General features: G+C 34.7%; 2 protein-coding genes across 2 annotated transcripts; both read left to right on the top strand.

Annotated features, from left to right (window-relative positions):
• The first annotated feature begins 260 nt into the window (after positions 1-260).
• Positions 261-7,634, top strand: LOC143554094 (putative LRR receptor-like serine/threonine-protein kinase At1g06840). The gene is made up of 20 exons (XM_077043948.1): positions 261-382; positions 592-742; positions 839-910; positions 1,002-1,073; positions 1,160-1,303; positions 1,402-1,473; positions 1,548-1,619; positions 2,108-2,179; positions 2,493-2,561; positions 2,650-2,718; positions 2,826-2,897; positions 3,000-3,086; positions 3,695-3,763; positions 4,160-4,665; positions 5,474-5,635; positions 5,754-6,037; positions 6,189-6,240; positions 6,354-6,604; positions 6,858-6,992; positions 7,156-7,634. The coding sequence occupies exons 1-20, from the start codon at positions 304-306 to the stop codon at positions 7,501-7,503; spliced, it is 2,838 nt and encodes a 945-aa protein (XP_076900063.1). The 5' UTR covers positions 261-303; the 3' UTR covers positions 7,504-7,634.
• A 2,063-nt stretch (positions 7,635-9,697) lies between these two features.
• On the top strand, positions 9,698-11,653 carry LOC143554080 (large ribosomal subunit protein uL16-like). The gene is made up of 4 exons (XM_077043938.1): positions 9,698-9,748; positions 10,734-11,235; positions 11,324-11,405; positions 11,544-11,653. Exons 1-4 carry the CDS (start codon positions 9,739-9,741, stop codon positions 11,610-11,612), a joined length of 663 nt encoding a protein of 220 aa, XP_076900053.1. The 5' UTR covers positions 9,698-9,738; the 3' UTR covers positions 11,613-11,653.
• The last annotated feature ends 214 nt before the right edge of the window (positions 11,654-11,867 follow it).

The following is an 11,867-nucleotide window of genomic DNA, read 5'->3' on the forward strand; positions in this document are numbered from 1 at the left end:
CACCCTCTTAATTGTCAACCAATACCCTTGTGAACACACTGCAACCACAAACAATACTTTTTTATTCCGGCCCATAAAGCTCTATGCACGCAACCTGTTCGATTAAATGCTTCTGTGAATCCGTAATTTTTTTTGGCTTTGAAATCGTGACTGGTGAAATCTTGTTTGATGTTACTTTATGTGAAGAGAATATTATTCAACTTTTGGGATTTAATTGTTGTCTTTTTGGGCTCAGGTTAAGTACAAGGTGTTAGTTAACTTTGAGGATAATTAGGGAATTGGTGCCCACTTAACTTTGTACAGATGTCAAAGTTATGGTTTTTATGGTTTATGTGTTTGTTGCTTGTTGCTGTAGATTGTCAATCTACTAATCCCACTGAAGGTAAGTTTATTATAATTATAATAATAATAATAATCACTTGGTTTTTTTTTTTTTATAAATATTTTATGATCTTTGTTTTGATGTACTTGGAAGAATTTGTGTAATGATGTTATCTTTTAACCATGAATCAGAGAAATATTGATTTTATTATTATTTAATTATGATTCATGAATCAAATAGTTATGATAATTTTGTCTATTGATATGCAGTGACAGCACTGCGGCAAATTAGGCAAAGCTTAGTTGATGAAGATAACAATCTCAATAACTGGAGACGTGGAGATCCATGTGCATCGAATTGGACCGGGGTCTTGTGCTTCAACACAACCCTTAATGACACTTTTCTTCACGTCCGGGAACTGTAAGTGCTGCTGGCGATTTTGACTCGGTCACTTGTGAATCGATCGGTTCGGTTTGTGTTTTAAATTAAAAAAAAATTTGTGTATGAATCTTGCAGGCAGCTATTGAATTTGAATCTTTCAGGAACTTTATCTCCTGCTCTTGGGCAGTTAGCTTATATGGAAATATTGTGAGCCAGATTCCTAACGTCACCGTTTTGTAAAACCATTACTTACTTTTTAGTATATTTGCTTATGTGCGTGTAATTTTTTTTATCTTAGGGATTTCATGTGGAACAAAATAACCGGGAGTATACCAAGAGAAGTAGGCCAACTTAGAAGTTTGCAACTTTTGTAAGTTGATTCGTTTTTTAAAGTTCATTTGCATATATGATATATCTTCATTTGGATGACGATATCAGTGTTAAATGCGCATGCAGGTTGTTAAATGGAAATCAGTTAACTGGTTCATTGCCAGAAGAGATTGGTTTCCTACCTAATCTGGACCGTATACAAATTGATCAAAACTTCATATCTGGACCGATACCAAAGTCATTTGCAAACTTGGACAAGACAAAGCACTTGTATGGATTTTGTTTCGTTATTTTTTTATTTAAGTTTGACTTTATAATGGTCAAGATGACTTATCTGGCTTTGTTGTTTTTGTAAAAATTCTGGACAGCCATATGAATAATAATTCGCTTAGTGGGCCAATTCCTTCCGAGATTTCTAGATTGCCATCGCTTGTTCACATGTAAGTTCATGCTTTGACTTTCTAACATTGACTTCACTCTGACCTATAATTTGCTGATATGGCGTATGTTGCAGGCTGCTTGACAATAACAATTTATCAGGCACTCTTCCTCCAGAGCTCAGTCAGCTTCCATCACTTCTTATCCTGTATGCATTCTTTCTTTACTAGATTGATGTTTATTACTAGAGGTGCCAATATCATTGCGATTCATTATAAATTTTCTAATAAGGCGATTTAAAAGGTTTTATGCATTTAAAATAGACACTGGGTGACTTTCAAACCACTCCGTTTTCAAATAAGTTTTTTTATCTGACATGCTTGCAATAAAAAGTAAAAACAACCCAATTCGGCCCATTTGTAAGTAAACGGGTCGAAACTGTCATCTCTATTGATTATTGAAGACTGAGCTGTTTTGGTCAAACCATAAGTCATGGGGTTCATTTGATCACTTCTTGTCCAGAAAATCACAATTTTTAGAAGTCTGTTTCATTAAAATCACGAAAATAGAGATACAAAACTTACTCATTGTGCATTACTTGCTTCTAGATGTACCATTTTATTATCTTTTCCAAGGTTTTATCTAATTTTGTTCTATAAGTTTTATAATTACTTATTTCTTTCATTTCATTGGCAGTCAACTTGACAACAACCACTTCGATGGAATTATACCTCCCTCTTACGGCAACATGACTAATTTGTTAAAGTTGTAAGTTTGGTTTCTTTGATCATGTTTGCACTTTGATTCTAAAGAACTGTAGTTCTTACAACTCTGATGCAACAAAATACTAGTCTGTTATGGTGAAAAGAAACGCAAAGGTGGCATTTTTTACCTGTTTACCGATAAACGGTTATATTTGGGCTACATTTCATATAAAAGAGACTAATAATAGGTTAGCCAAACGGGGATTGGGTTGAACAGGTTGAAAATTGGGTAAAGTGTGAGTTTACGCACGTAACCCTTTAAATAGTTTATTTTTTATTATTATTGTAATTAATTTTTTTATTGTTGGCTGTGACAGGAGTTTGAGGAATTGCACCTTGCAAGGACCAATCCCTGATCTTAGCAGGATACCAAAGCTTGCTTATATGTAAGCATGCAATAATTTTTGGATATTTTGACTAATATTTGGCTTCTCCGTGACTGTTATCTATTTTTATGAAAATTGTACATTTCAGAGACCTCAGCAATAACAATCTTAATGGATCCATACCAAACATGAGGCTTTCTAATGATACCACAACAGTGTAAGAACACTTGGATTGTTTTGACATGAGCTATTTTAATCTAAACTGGATTTTGTTTTGGTTTCTTATACATAAAATGAGCAATTTCATGTAATAAAATTGAGCAGAGATCTGTCAAGGAATCAGCTTACCGGAAATATTCCTCCCATCTTTTCCGGACTTCCTAATCTACAAAGATTGTGAGCATTCTTTATTCGTTTCTCTAACGCCAAGAATTTTGTGAATTTTATATGACTGAGACATGAATAAAGACACTTGTCTAAAACGATTTTCTCCTGCAGGTTTCTTTTTAACAATTCATTAAATGGCACAGTTCCATCCAATATTTGGCAAAACAAGACTTTAAATGCAACTCAACAACTTACCGTGTAAGACTTGAATCTCTTTCACATATGCATATATACATACATGTATTGGACAAAATTGCCAATTGTGCATCTGTTCTGGTGCACAGCAAAACACATGCATTGGACAAAATTGCCCCTCTCTAGTTCACACTTTTAACTATATTTATAATTTTACACTCTTTTATATGTAAACTACAACATTTGGACTAATGTCTTAAACTTTTGGATAAAGGTTAACGATGCAGTTTTGGAAGCGATCAAATGGCTCAAGAATTAATCATTGATTAAAATCAAAAGCTAAAGAACCGAATGGTTTAAAGAAACCTTGAAGGTGTTCTTTACAATATTAAAAACTCAAAAACTAACTAAACTAAAGACCAGACAACTTTATCTATAAATAAAAACAAACATTTGGGCCAGGCTGACTTAATAGACCGGATGCTCCTGCATTAGTTAATACATCTAAACAGGATGTAATGATGCAAGTCAGCATATAGGTAATATCTAAAGATGCAGAAAAGGAAATATAGCGATGTTCATGGGACATTCAGTTGGAAATTGTTTTTGCACATTTAATGATATAAAGTGTCTAATTGTTCCCTAAACTTAAATCTTCTCTTGTATTGCAGGGATGTGGAAAATAATAATATTTCAGGCGTTTCAGGCAGCCTTACTCTCCCTGCGAATGTGAACGTTAGGTTTGCTATTTGTTTATCCTCATAAGATATTTGTGTTATGTTTGGCTATTTAGGGTGTTTGGATACGCTCATTAAATCTGATATCTGATTACTTTCAATGTTTGGATAAGCGGACGTGTTTCTAGTTATCCTATCCTTTAGTGGGTCAAATAATCAGTTTCATACCAGCTTTAACAAAATTAACATATTGTCAAAAGGATCAAGGAAATCACCAAATTACCGCTTATTTTAACCAATTCATTTTTCAGAAGACGTCCTTTTTGGTCATTTTACGTATCAACTTCTGAAAGAATCAAAGTCTGCTAAACACTCAAAACAACAATGATCTCATTATGACCACATCCAAACACCATCTATACAGATTTATCATGAATATAATTTTATTTTCATTTTCAGCCTTCAAGGGAACCCTGCATGCTTGAATCCAAATGCCAGCATGTTACCGTTTTGTGGATCTCCAATGTCATTAGTCAGTCATCTACAAAGCATCCTGTCAAACTCAACTGTTAACTGTCCAGCTGGATGCCCAGCTGATTATGAACTCGCTCCCGGGTCACCTACACCATGCTTTTGTGCTGCACCACTGTTGATCGGTTACCGGTTAAAGAGTCCCGGTTTTTCAGATTTTGATGCATATTTCTACTCGTTTGAGGTTTATTTAACTTCTGGTTTAGAAATAAGGCAGTTTCAGCTTGATCTTACTCATGAGTGGGAAAAGGGTCCTCGGTTAAAAATGAATTTGAAGATTTTTCCTGTGTTTGAGGGACCAAATTCTAGTGTATTTAACGGGAGTGAATTACTTAGGATCCGAAGCATGTTTACTCAATGGAAGATTCCAGATAGTGAAATATTTGGACCGTATGAGCTTCTTAATTTCACATTAGTGGGCCCTTACAGACAATGTTAGTTTTCTATAACCCAAATCTTATTAATTTTCCTTTTTTTTTATACGAGTCGCTGCACTGTTAGTTAGAGGTGGCAAGATGGGCGCGTCGGGTAACGGGTTAATACAGGTTGAGGTTGAAACGGGTCAAAACGGAGCGGGGCGGGTTTGTTCTACCTTCTAACATTTTTAGAACATGATGACTTGAAGAATTACTTGCATGGCTAGCCCTGTGGTATGGCTGTATTGCAACTTTAGTCCCAAGTTTAAATAAGTCACACTTTTGGACCAACTGTTTGCACGAACGTAGCATGGATGGTCCCTAGAATGGATGGACGTTAAGTGTTTCGCTTAAGCATGTGTAAAATTACATTTTTACTCTTGTGTTTAAGAAAATAAACTGAAAATTCAATCATAAGCGTAAAAACATGATTTTAAACGTACTTAACGTCCATCCATTCTAGGGACCATCTAAGTTAAGTTTGTGCAAGCAGTTAAAGTCGTAACTTTTGAAACTTGGGGACTTAAGTTGCAATTTGAAAATACCATAGAGACCATCCATGTTATTAAAAATTTTATTGTATTTAGATTGGCTTAGTTATAATTACATAAACATGGGCTACTTTCAACCCATTTGACTAATTCACCTTCTAGATAAGTTTTTGTTTGACGAGCATAACCCAAGTCAACTCATTCATAAGGAAACGGGTCGACAGTGTTTGCCCATAGTTATCATTACAAAAATTAATGATCTTGATTTCCTTCTACATCATTTCCTTATCTTTATTAATTATTATTAATGATTTAATTCTTGTTTTAATTTGCAGTTTTACCAACTCCCTCTTCTTCTTCTGGGATAAGCAAGGGTGCAGTTGCAGGCATTGTGATAGGGGCTATTTTTGGGGCAGTTATATTATCTGCAGGCGTGTCACTTTATATCTTAAAAGTGCACCGGAAGAAATATTATGCAGTTTTAAAAAGACGCCGCAGTGAGTAAACATATGGACTTTATTATGTCATTATCATTGTTATTAATTATGTTTTGGAAACTTAATTTTCTTATGAATTTGAAGTTAAATCAGTCATTTTACTCACATTTTTGTGCAGTTTCAAGGGCTTCACTTAAAATTGAAGGAGTAAAAAGCTTCACTTATGAAGAAATGAAACGCGCAACGAATAACTTTGATGTTGCTAGTGAAGTTGGGCAGGGTGGGTATGGAAAAGTATACAAAGGCGTCTTTACTGACGGGACAGTTGTCGCCATTAAACGGGCCCAAGAGGGATCGCTACAGGGTGAAAAAGAATTTCTTACTGAAATAGAGTTATTGTCTAGATTACATCATAGAAATTTGGTTTCTTTGCTTGGATTTTGTGATGAAGAAGGCGAGCAGGTAATAATTTTTAAATTACATCATAGAAATTTGGTATTTTTGGATTTTTATAAATAATTAATGTGTCAAAAGTCAAGAAATTTACATCATTATAATAATCATGTGACCAAATGTAAAAGAAAAATCTAAATCATGGGATTTTTGCATGCAGATGTTGGTTTATGAGTTTATGTCTAATGGCACTCTCAGAGATCATTTATCAGGTATGCTTTAATACTCTTCCTTATGTCCTTTTGGGCCATTTTATGTATTAATTTCTTAAATAATCTCATCATCTGAGCCGAATATATTTATGCATTTTGTTTATTTGTTACAGGAAAGTATAAAGAATCCTTGAGTTTTGGTATGAGGTTAAGAATTGCATATGGTTCAGCTAAGGGCATTCTGTACCTACATTCTGAAGCTGATCCACCGATATTTCATAGAGATATTAAAGCCACAAATATCTTATTAGACTCAAAACTTATTGCAAAAGTTGCTGATTTTGGGCTTTCAAGACTTGCTCCAGTTGCTGACATGGAAGGGATTGTCCCTGGCCATGTGTCAACAGTTGTTAAGGGTACTCCGGTAAGCATCATTTGGTTTATTACAGTTTGACTTTTAAGGTCAAAAGAAGTAAAACTTCGGCTTCTAAGCATACATGAAATATGCCTTGTTTTTTCTATAATTTTGACATGTTATGCTTTGACTTCAAAAGTAAAAGTGTGGCTTAGCTAGTTATAGAATGTAAAAATAAGCAGTAAATTTATCTAGAATATCATGTTAATATATTCAACTTGAGTGATAAATTTAATTTTATTTGTTTTGTTTTGTTTTGTAGGGTTACCTTGACCCAGAGTATTTCTTGACACATAAGCTAACCGACAAAAGTGACGTTTATAGTTTGGGTGTCGTTTTCCTTGAACTCTTGACAGGGATGCACCCCATCACACATGGCAAGAACATCGTTCGCGAGGTATATAAATTCTATAGTTTGACTTTCAAGTTCAAAGTCAATAAAATCTTGGCACAAACACAATACCATCATAATTGATCATTACCACAAACACATGCCAATACAGTTATTGAATGAAAAGAATACTATACTAAATACCATCTTGTTTGAATTTCTTTATCAGGTTAATGTTGCATATCGTTCGGGCATGATATTCTCAGTGATTGACGAAAAAATGGGATCTTATCCATCTGAATGTGTGGAAAAGTTTGTAACTTTAGCCCTCAAATGTTGTCAGGAAGACACTGATCAACGACCGTCAATGGCCGAGATTGTCAGGGAACTTGAAAACATACGGTGCATGATGCCTGAATCCGAGTCACAATCCAACGATTACATGGTTACTGAATCAGGGAAACATGTGTCTTCTGACCACTCTTCATCTTCTACCACGAAAAACCCTTATGTATCCTCGGATATTTCGGGCAGTGATCTTGTTAGTGGTGTTGTTCCCTCAATTACACCTAGATGAACTCATGCATATATATACACACAAGTTTATGTTTTTTTTTACGGTTGATATTCAGTTGGGGTTTGTTTTAGGGGTATATGATGAACATGATAAATAGTATTTGGTTGATGTTTTTGTTGAGACACATGTATGCATTGTAAATTTGATATGTATTGTAATTATTTATAATGAAAAGATCTTTTAAGTGCATAGACTAGTAAAAACATGCAATCATAGGTGGAAATATATATCTGAGATGGCGCGATGCACCCCCATGGATTTTCTTTTAAGTAAATATATGATTTAATCCTGACCGTCCTGTGAAACAATTAGTTTGAATTCGTTTACTAGGTTCAGCACGAAATCATAAATAAGCACTACTAAGGATTGCCAAGATGAATTTGTGAATGAGAAATACAAGTTTCCTATCTTCATAGGAATCAATTAGCCACCGCTACACCCTGCGAATGGAATCGAAACTAAACAGCTTCCATATCCTCAATTCAACCATTCAATTTATAACTTTTTTTCTTTCTAAATTTTAACTTACTAGTTGATTATTTGCTATATTATTTATTAGATTATTATTGATTAATGGATTAGATTCATTTACTACTTGATATTAATGGCAGAACACCAACTGTTTTTTGACATCAAAATATAAGGTAAATGGCAAGAAGCTGCCCCGCTAATTTTACATTAATATGCATGTCCTGTTAGACTCGACCATATAGCTCCACAACCTTGGGTGCAAGAAAACCAAAAGTATCAAATGTAAATGTAAAACATGTGTTGATTGTCAGTGCACGTGTTTTCGTGTCTGGTCAATTTGCATTAAGTAGCTTTTAAAGTAGTGATCCATTATGAAAACACTATTCCCCATTTCCCAAGCCCAAAAGGGGGAGCCCTTGTTAGATACACACACATCTGTTTCTCTCTTGTGAGTCCTATCCATCAAAAGACAAAAATGTTAGTTGGTTTGAGTAATTATCTTCCTTCCAGCGGGTCGATTAAGAAATTCAAAGATGTTTTTTTTTACAGAAATCATTACATGCCTGAATATATCAAAATGAGCGCCCCAAACCAAATTGTGTCGACGCTTGAACCCCGGGAACTCTAAACGATTTACTGCATGCTCCCAAAGGAGTCCAAACATATCTGTTGAACGAAAATAGTTGTTCATTTGCTTGAATGCTTAATTATCTGAAATGTACTGCATGCTCTAGCTTGAAAACGTTAAATTATTGTAACTTATTTGTTATCTGTGACTTGCATGACGTAAGTGGACCAAAACTTATGAACATTTATCGATAGACAACCGTATTCCACAAAATACATTCGATGAAAAAGTTTTCAGGCTTTGTTACCTCAAGCTATTTCATGCGTGTGTGATCTAATCATTCTTTTTAACTATTAAAAGGCAAAATTTCCATATTTGGACTATAGAAGTCTTTTTTTCGATTTGATCTATGATTTATCAGTCACGGGCGTTGATATATTCCATCCATTTAGCATCCCAGTTTATCATCCTCACCAAAACAAAAAGAAAACATTAAAACTTTAAAGAATCTAAATATGAATGAATAAAAATTTAACGTTGGTATTAATCTATCGGGCTTAGGGACACCAGGTTTGTTGCTACGTAGGCTGTGTTAAAGACAGAAGCAGGAAAAATTGCTAAGCATGAGAAGGCGTGTGTTGAGGATCAACACGTCTTCATTCCTTTTGCTTTCGATACATTTGTGTCTCTTGCCCCCGATGCTGCTACATTTCTGAAAGGAGTTCAGCGGGTCATGCACAGTAACTCAACGACGCCGCAGCTTATTGCCCGCTTAACTGCCTCTCTATTGTAATTAGATCATTTTATTTATAAAATCCATAATAATATAAAAAGTTAATCTATCATCTATCAACAATATAATCAGATATTATATTGCAATACAATAATATCTTCAATCACCAGCAAAGGTTATAACATTATTTTACAAAATATCCCCAAACAATTATAAAATAACACAAGTAGTTGTTGATTTTGATTCCTTCGAAACCGGGTCAGCCAACTTGGACTATCCAGAAGCCCACACCTACTACCGGCCCATAATGAACACTCAAATGACGTACCCCCTTACGTAAGCCCACAAAGCCCAACCGACTACACATACACCAACTACTATATATAACCTAACCACCATTTGCCCCAAAACCTAATTAGGGTTCTTCTCACAAATTTGCACAGCCGCATCAATCAAATCCGCCATGGGACGTAGTACGTATTCTTCTCAATTCACTTCATTCTTATTCTTAATCGTTTCAATTCATCTGTTTATTCGCCTTTGTTGATTAGATCTGTTTATCGTTTTAATGGTCTTGGAAATGGATTGTTTAGTAGCTAGATTGATATTAGCCTTCTAGGTTACTGTACGGTGTTGCTAGCTTGAACGTTGACCGTATGTTATTTTGGTGATAATTTAGATGATTCACAATTTTACCAGTTGACTTTAAGTTTTGGATCGTCTAACTTGTAATTTTATTGTTTGCTCACTGATTTCAGACATTCTGTGGCTTTAAATTGCAATTTGTTGGTTTAAATTGTGGTTTTTGCTATTCATTTAGGACCAAATCTGTGATTTAATATAAATTTATGTTGTTATTATTACTATGACTGTTGCCAAAGCTTATCTAGGCTCGAGCCAGAGTTGTTTTTTGGTCCGGAGCTTGACTCGGCTCGAATTGGTATTTTTATATTAAGTGCTTTATCTTTTCACTTATATAGAAAGTATTAGCTTTTTTTACTTATTTTTATCAGAATTTTACATATTGTAATTTGTAATTATGTTTTATTGAATTGTTCATTAGTATAGTTTTTATTAGAATTTTATATGTTGTAATGATTTTTTTGTTGAGTTTTAAAATTAAAATAGGCTTGTTTAAGCTTGTTAGCCGACTTTAGCTCTTCAAGTAAAGCTCGAGCTTGAGTTTGTTTATTAAACAACCTTATTTTTATGGTTTAGAGCTTGATTCGAACCTTTAATGCCTGTTTTTCAGTTGCTCATTGCACCCTAATTATTACATGTTATAGTGACATTAACAAGATTTATTTGTATAAATGGTTACAGTGGTTTTATGCTTAGTATGGATGCTTTTTGCTCAATGGTTTAATGGTTTTAGATTTATATAGAAGACTTAGCTGCAGTTTCATCATAGTTTTTTCTCATTTGTTGACTGCAACATGCACAATTTGTATTACTCAGGGCCTGCTAGGTGTTACCGCCAAATTAAGAACAAACCCTATCCCAAATCCCGGTACTGCCGTGGTGTGCCAGACCCCAAGATCAGGATCTATGACGTTGGCATGAAGAAAAAGGGAGTTGATGAGTTCCCTTTCTGTGTTCATTTGGTCAGCTGGGAGAAAGAAAATGTTTCAAGTGAAGCTCTTGAGGCTGCACGTATTGCCTGCAACAAGTACATGACCAAGTTTGCAGGAAAGGATGCTTTCCATTTGAGAGTTAGGGTTCACCCGTTCCATGTGCTTCGTATCAACAAGATGCTTTCGTGTGCTGGAGCTGATAGGCTTCAAACTGGTATGAGGGGTGCTTTTGGAAAGCCACAAGGTGTCTGTGCTCGTGTTAGCATTGGTCAGGTCTTGCTTTCTGTCCGTTGCAAGGATTCCAACAGCCCACATGCTCAAGAGGCATTGAGACGTGCTAAGTTCAAGTTCCCAGGTCGTCAAAAAATCATTGTTTCTAGGAAATGGTATAGATTTTTAACCACTTTGTTTTGCATATTTAAATATTACATTTTTTTTGTGAAGTGGAACTTAATATTTGTTTTGGTTATGCAGGGGATTCACCAAGTTTAGCCGTACCGACTATTTGCAATGGAAATCTGAAAACCGCATTATTCCTGATGGTGTTAACGCTAAGGTATTTTTGTCTGCTAATTTTTTTAGCATCTTGTTTGATTATCTTGTTTTGGGTTGTTTTGTCTGCAATGCTTGTGAATTCTGATGGTTATTAGTTTTGGGTTGTGGTTATTAATGATGAGTGTTTATTGTATTGCAGCTTCTTGGATGCCATGGACCTCTTTCCAACCGTCAACCTGGAAGAGCTTTCTTGGATGCTGTTGCTTAATTGTTATATTTGCTTAAGTTTTATTATTTGTCAGTTTTGTTAAATTCAAGATTTGTTACCATGGGACAAAATTTATTGCTTATCTTTTGTGTTTTCGCTACTTTAATGAAAGAGCAAATTCTTGATGTTTGGTTTGATTGGTGTCTGTTAATTTTTATGTTTTTCTATTGTGATTTTTTTGACTGGCTTCATAACTAACATGTGATCTCCATGCATCTTTGTTTTTCCCATTACTTGATATTGATTAAAGCTTTA

The sequence above is a fragment of the Bidens hawaiensis genome, unplaced genomic scaffold, assembly GCF_021521415.1.
Source record: "Bidens hawaiensis isolate Kalapana, Puna unplaced genomic scaffold, B.hawaiensis_p1.1 tig00017496_1, whole genome shotgun sequence".
Taxonomy (NCBI): Eukaryota; Viridiplantae; Streptophyta; class Magnoliopsida; order Asterales; family Asteraceae; genus Bidens; species Bidens hawaiensis.

What these genes read in the sequence shown, in the direction of transcription:
- LOC143554094 (XM_077043948.1), top strand. Translation starts at nt 304, where the DNA reads ATGTCAAAGTTATGGTTTTTATGGTTTATGTGTTTGTTGCTTGTTGCT. An exon ending in TCTAATGATACCACAACAGT is followed by an intron (nt 2,719 to 2,825) that starts GTAAGAACACTT and finishes AAAATTGAGCAG; the next exon opens with AGATCTGTCAAGGAATCAGC. An exon ending in GTGATGAAGAAGGCGAGCAG is followed by an intron (nt 6,038 to 6,188) that starts GTAATAATTTTT and finishes TTTTGCATGCAG; the next exon opens with ATGTTGGTTTATGAGTTTAT.
- LOC143554080 (XM_077043938.1), top strand. An exon ending in ATCATTGTTTCTAGGAAATG is followed by an intron (nt 11,236 to 11,323) that starts GTATAGATTTTT and finishes TTGGTTATGCAG; the next exon opens with GGGATTCACCAAGTTTAGCC. An exon ending in CTGATGGTGTTAACGCTAAG is followed by an intron (nt 11,406 to 11,543) that starts GTATTTTTGTCT and finishes ATTGTATTGCAG; the next exon opens with CTTCTTGGATGCCATGGACC.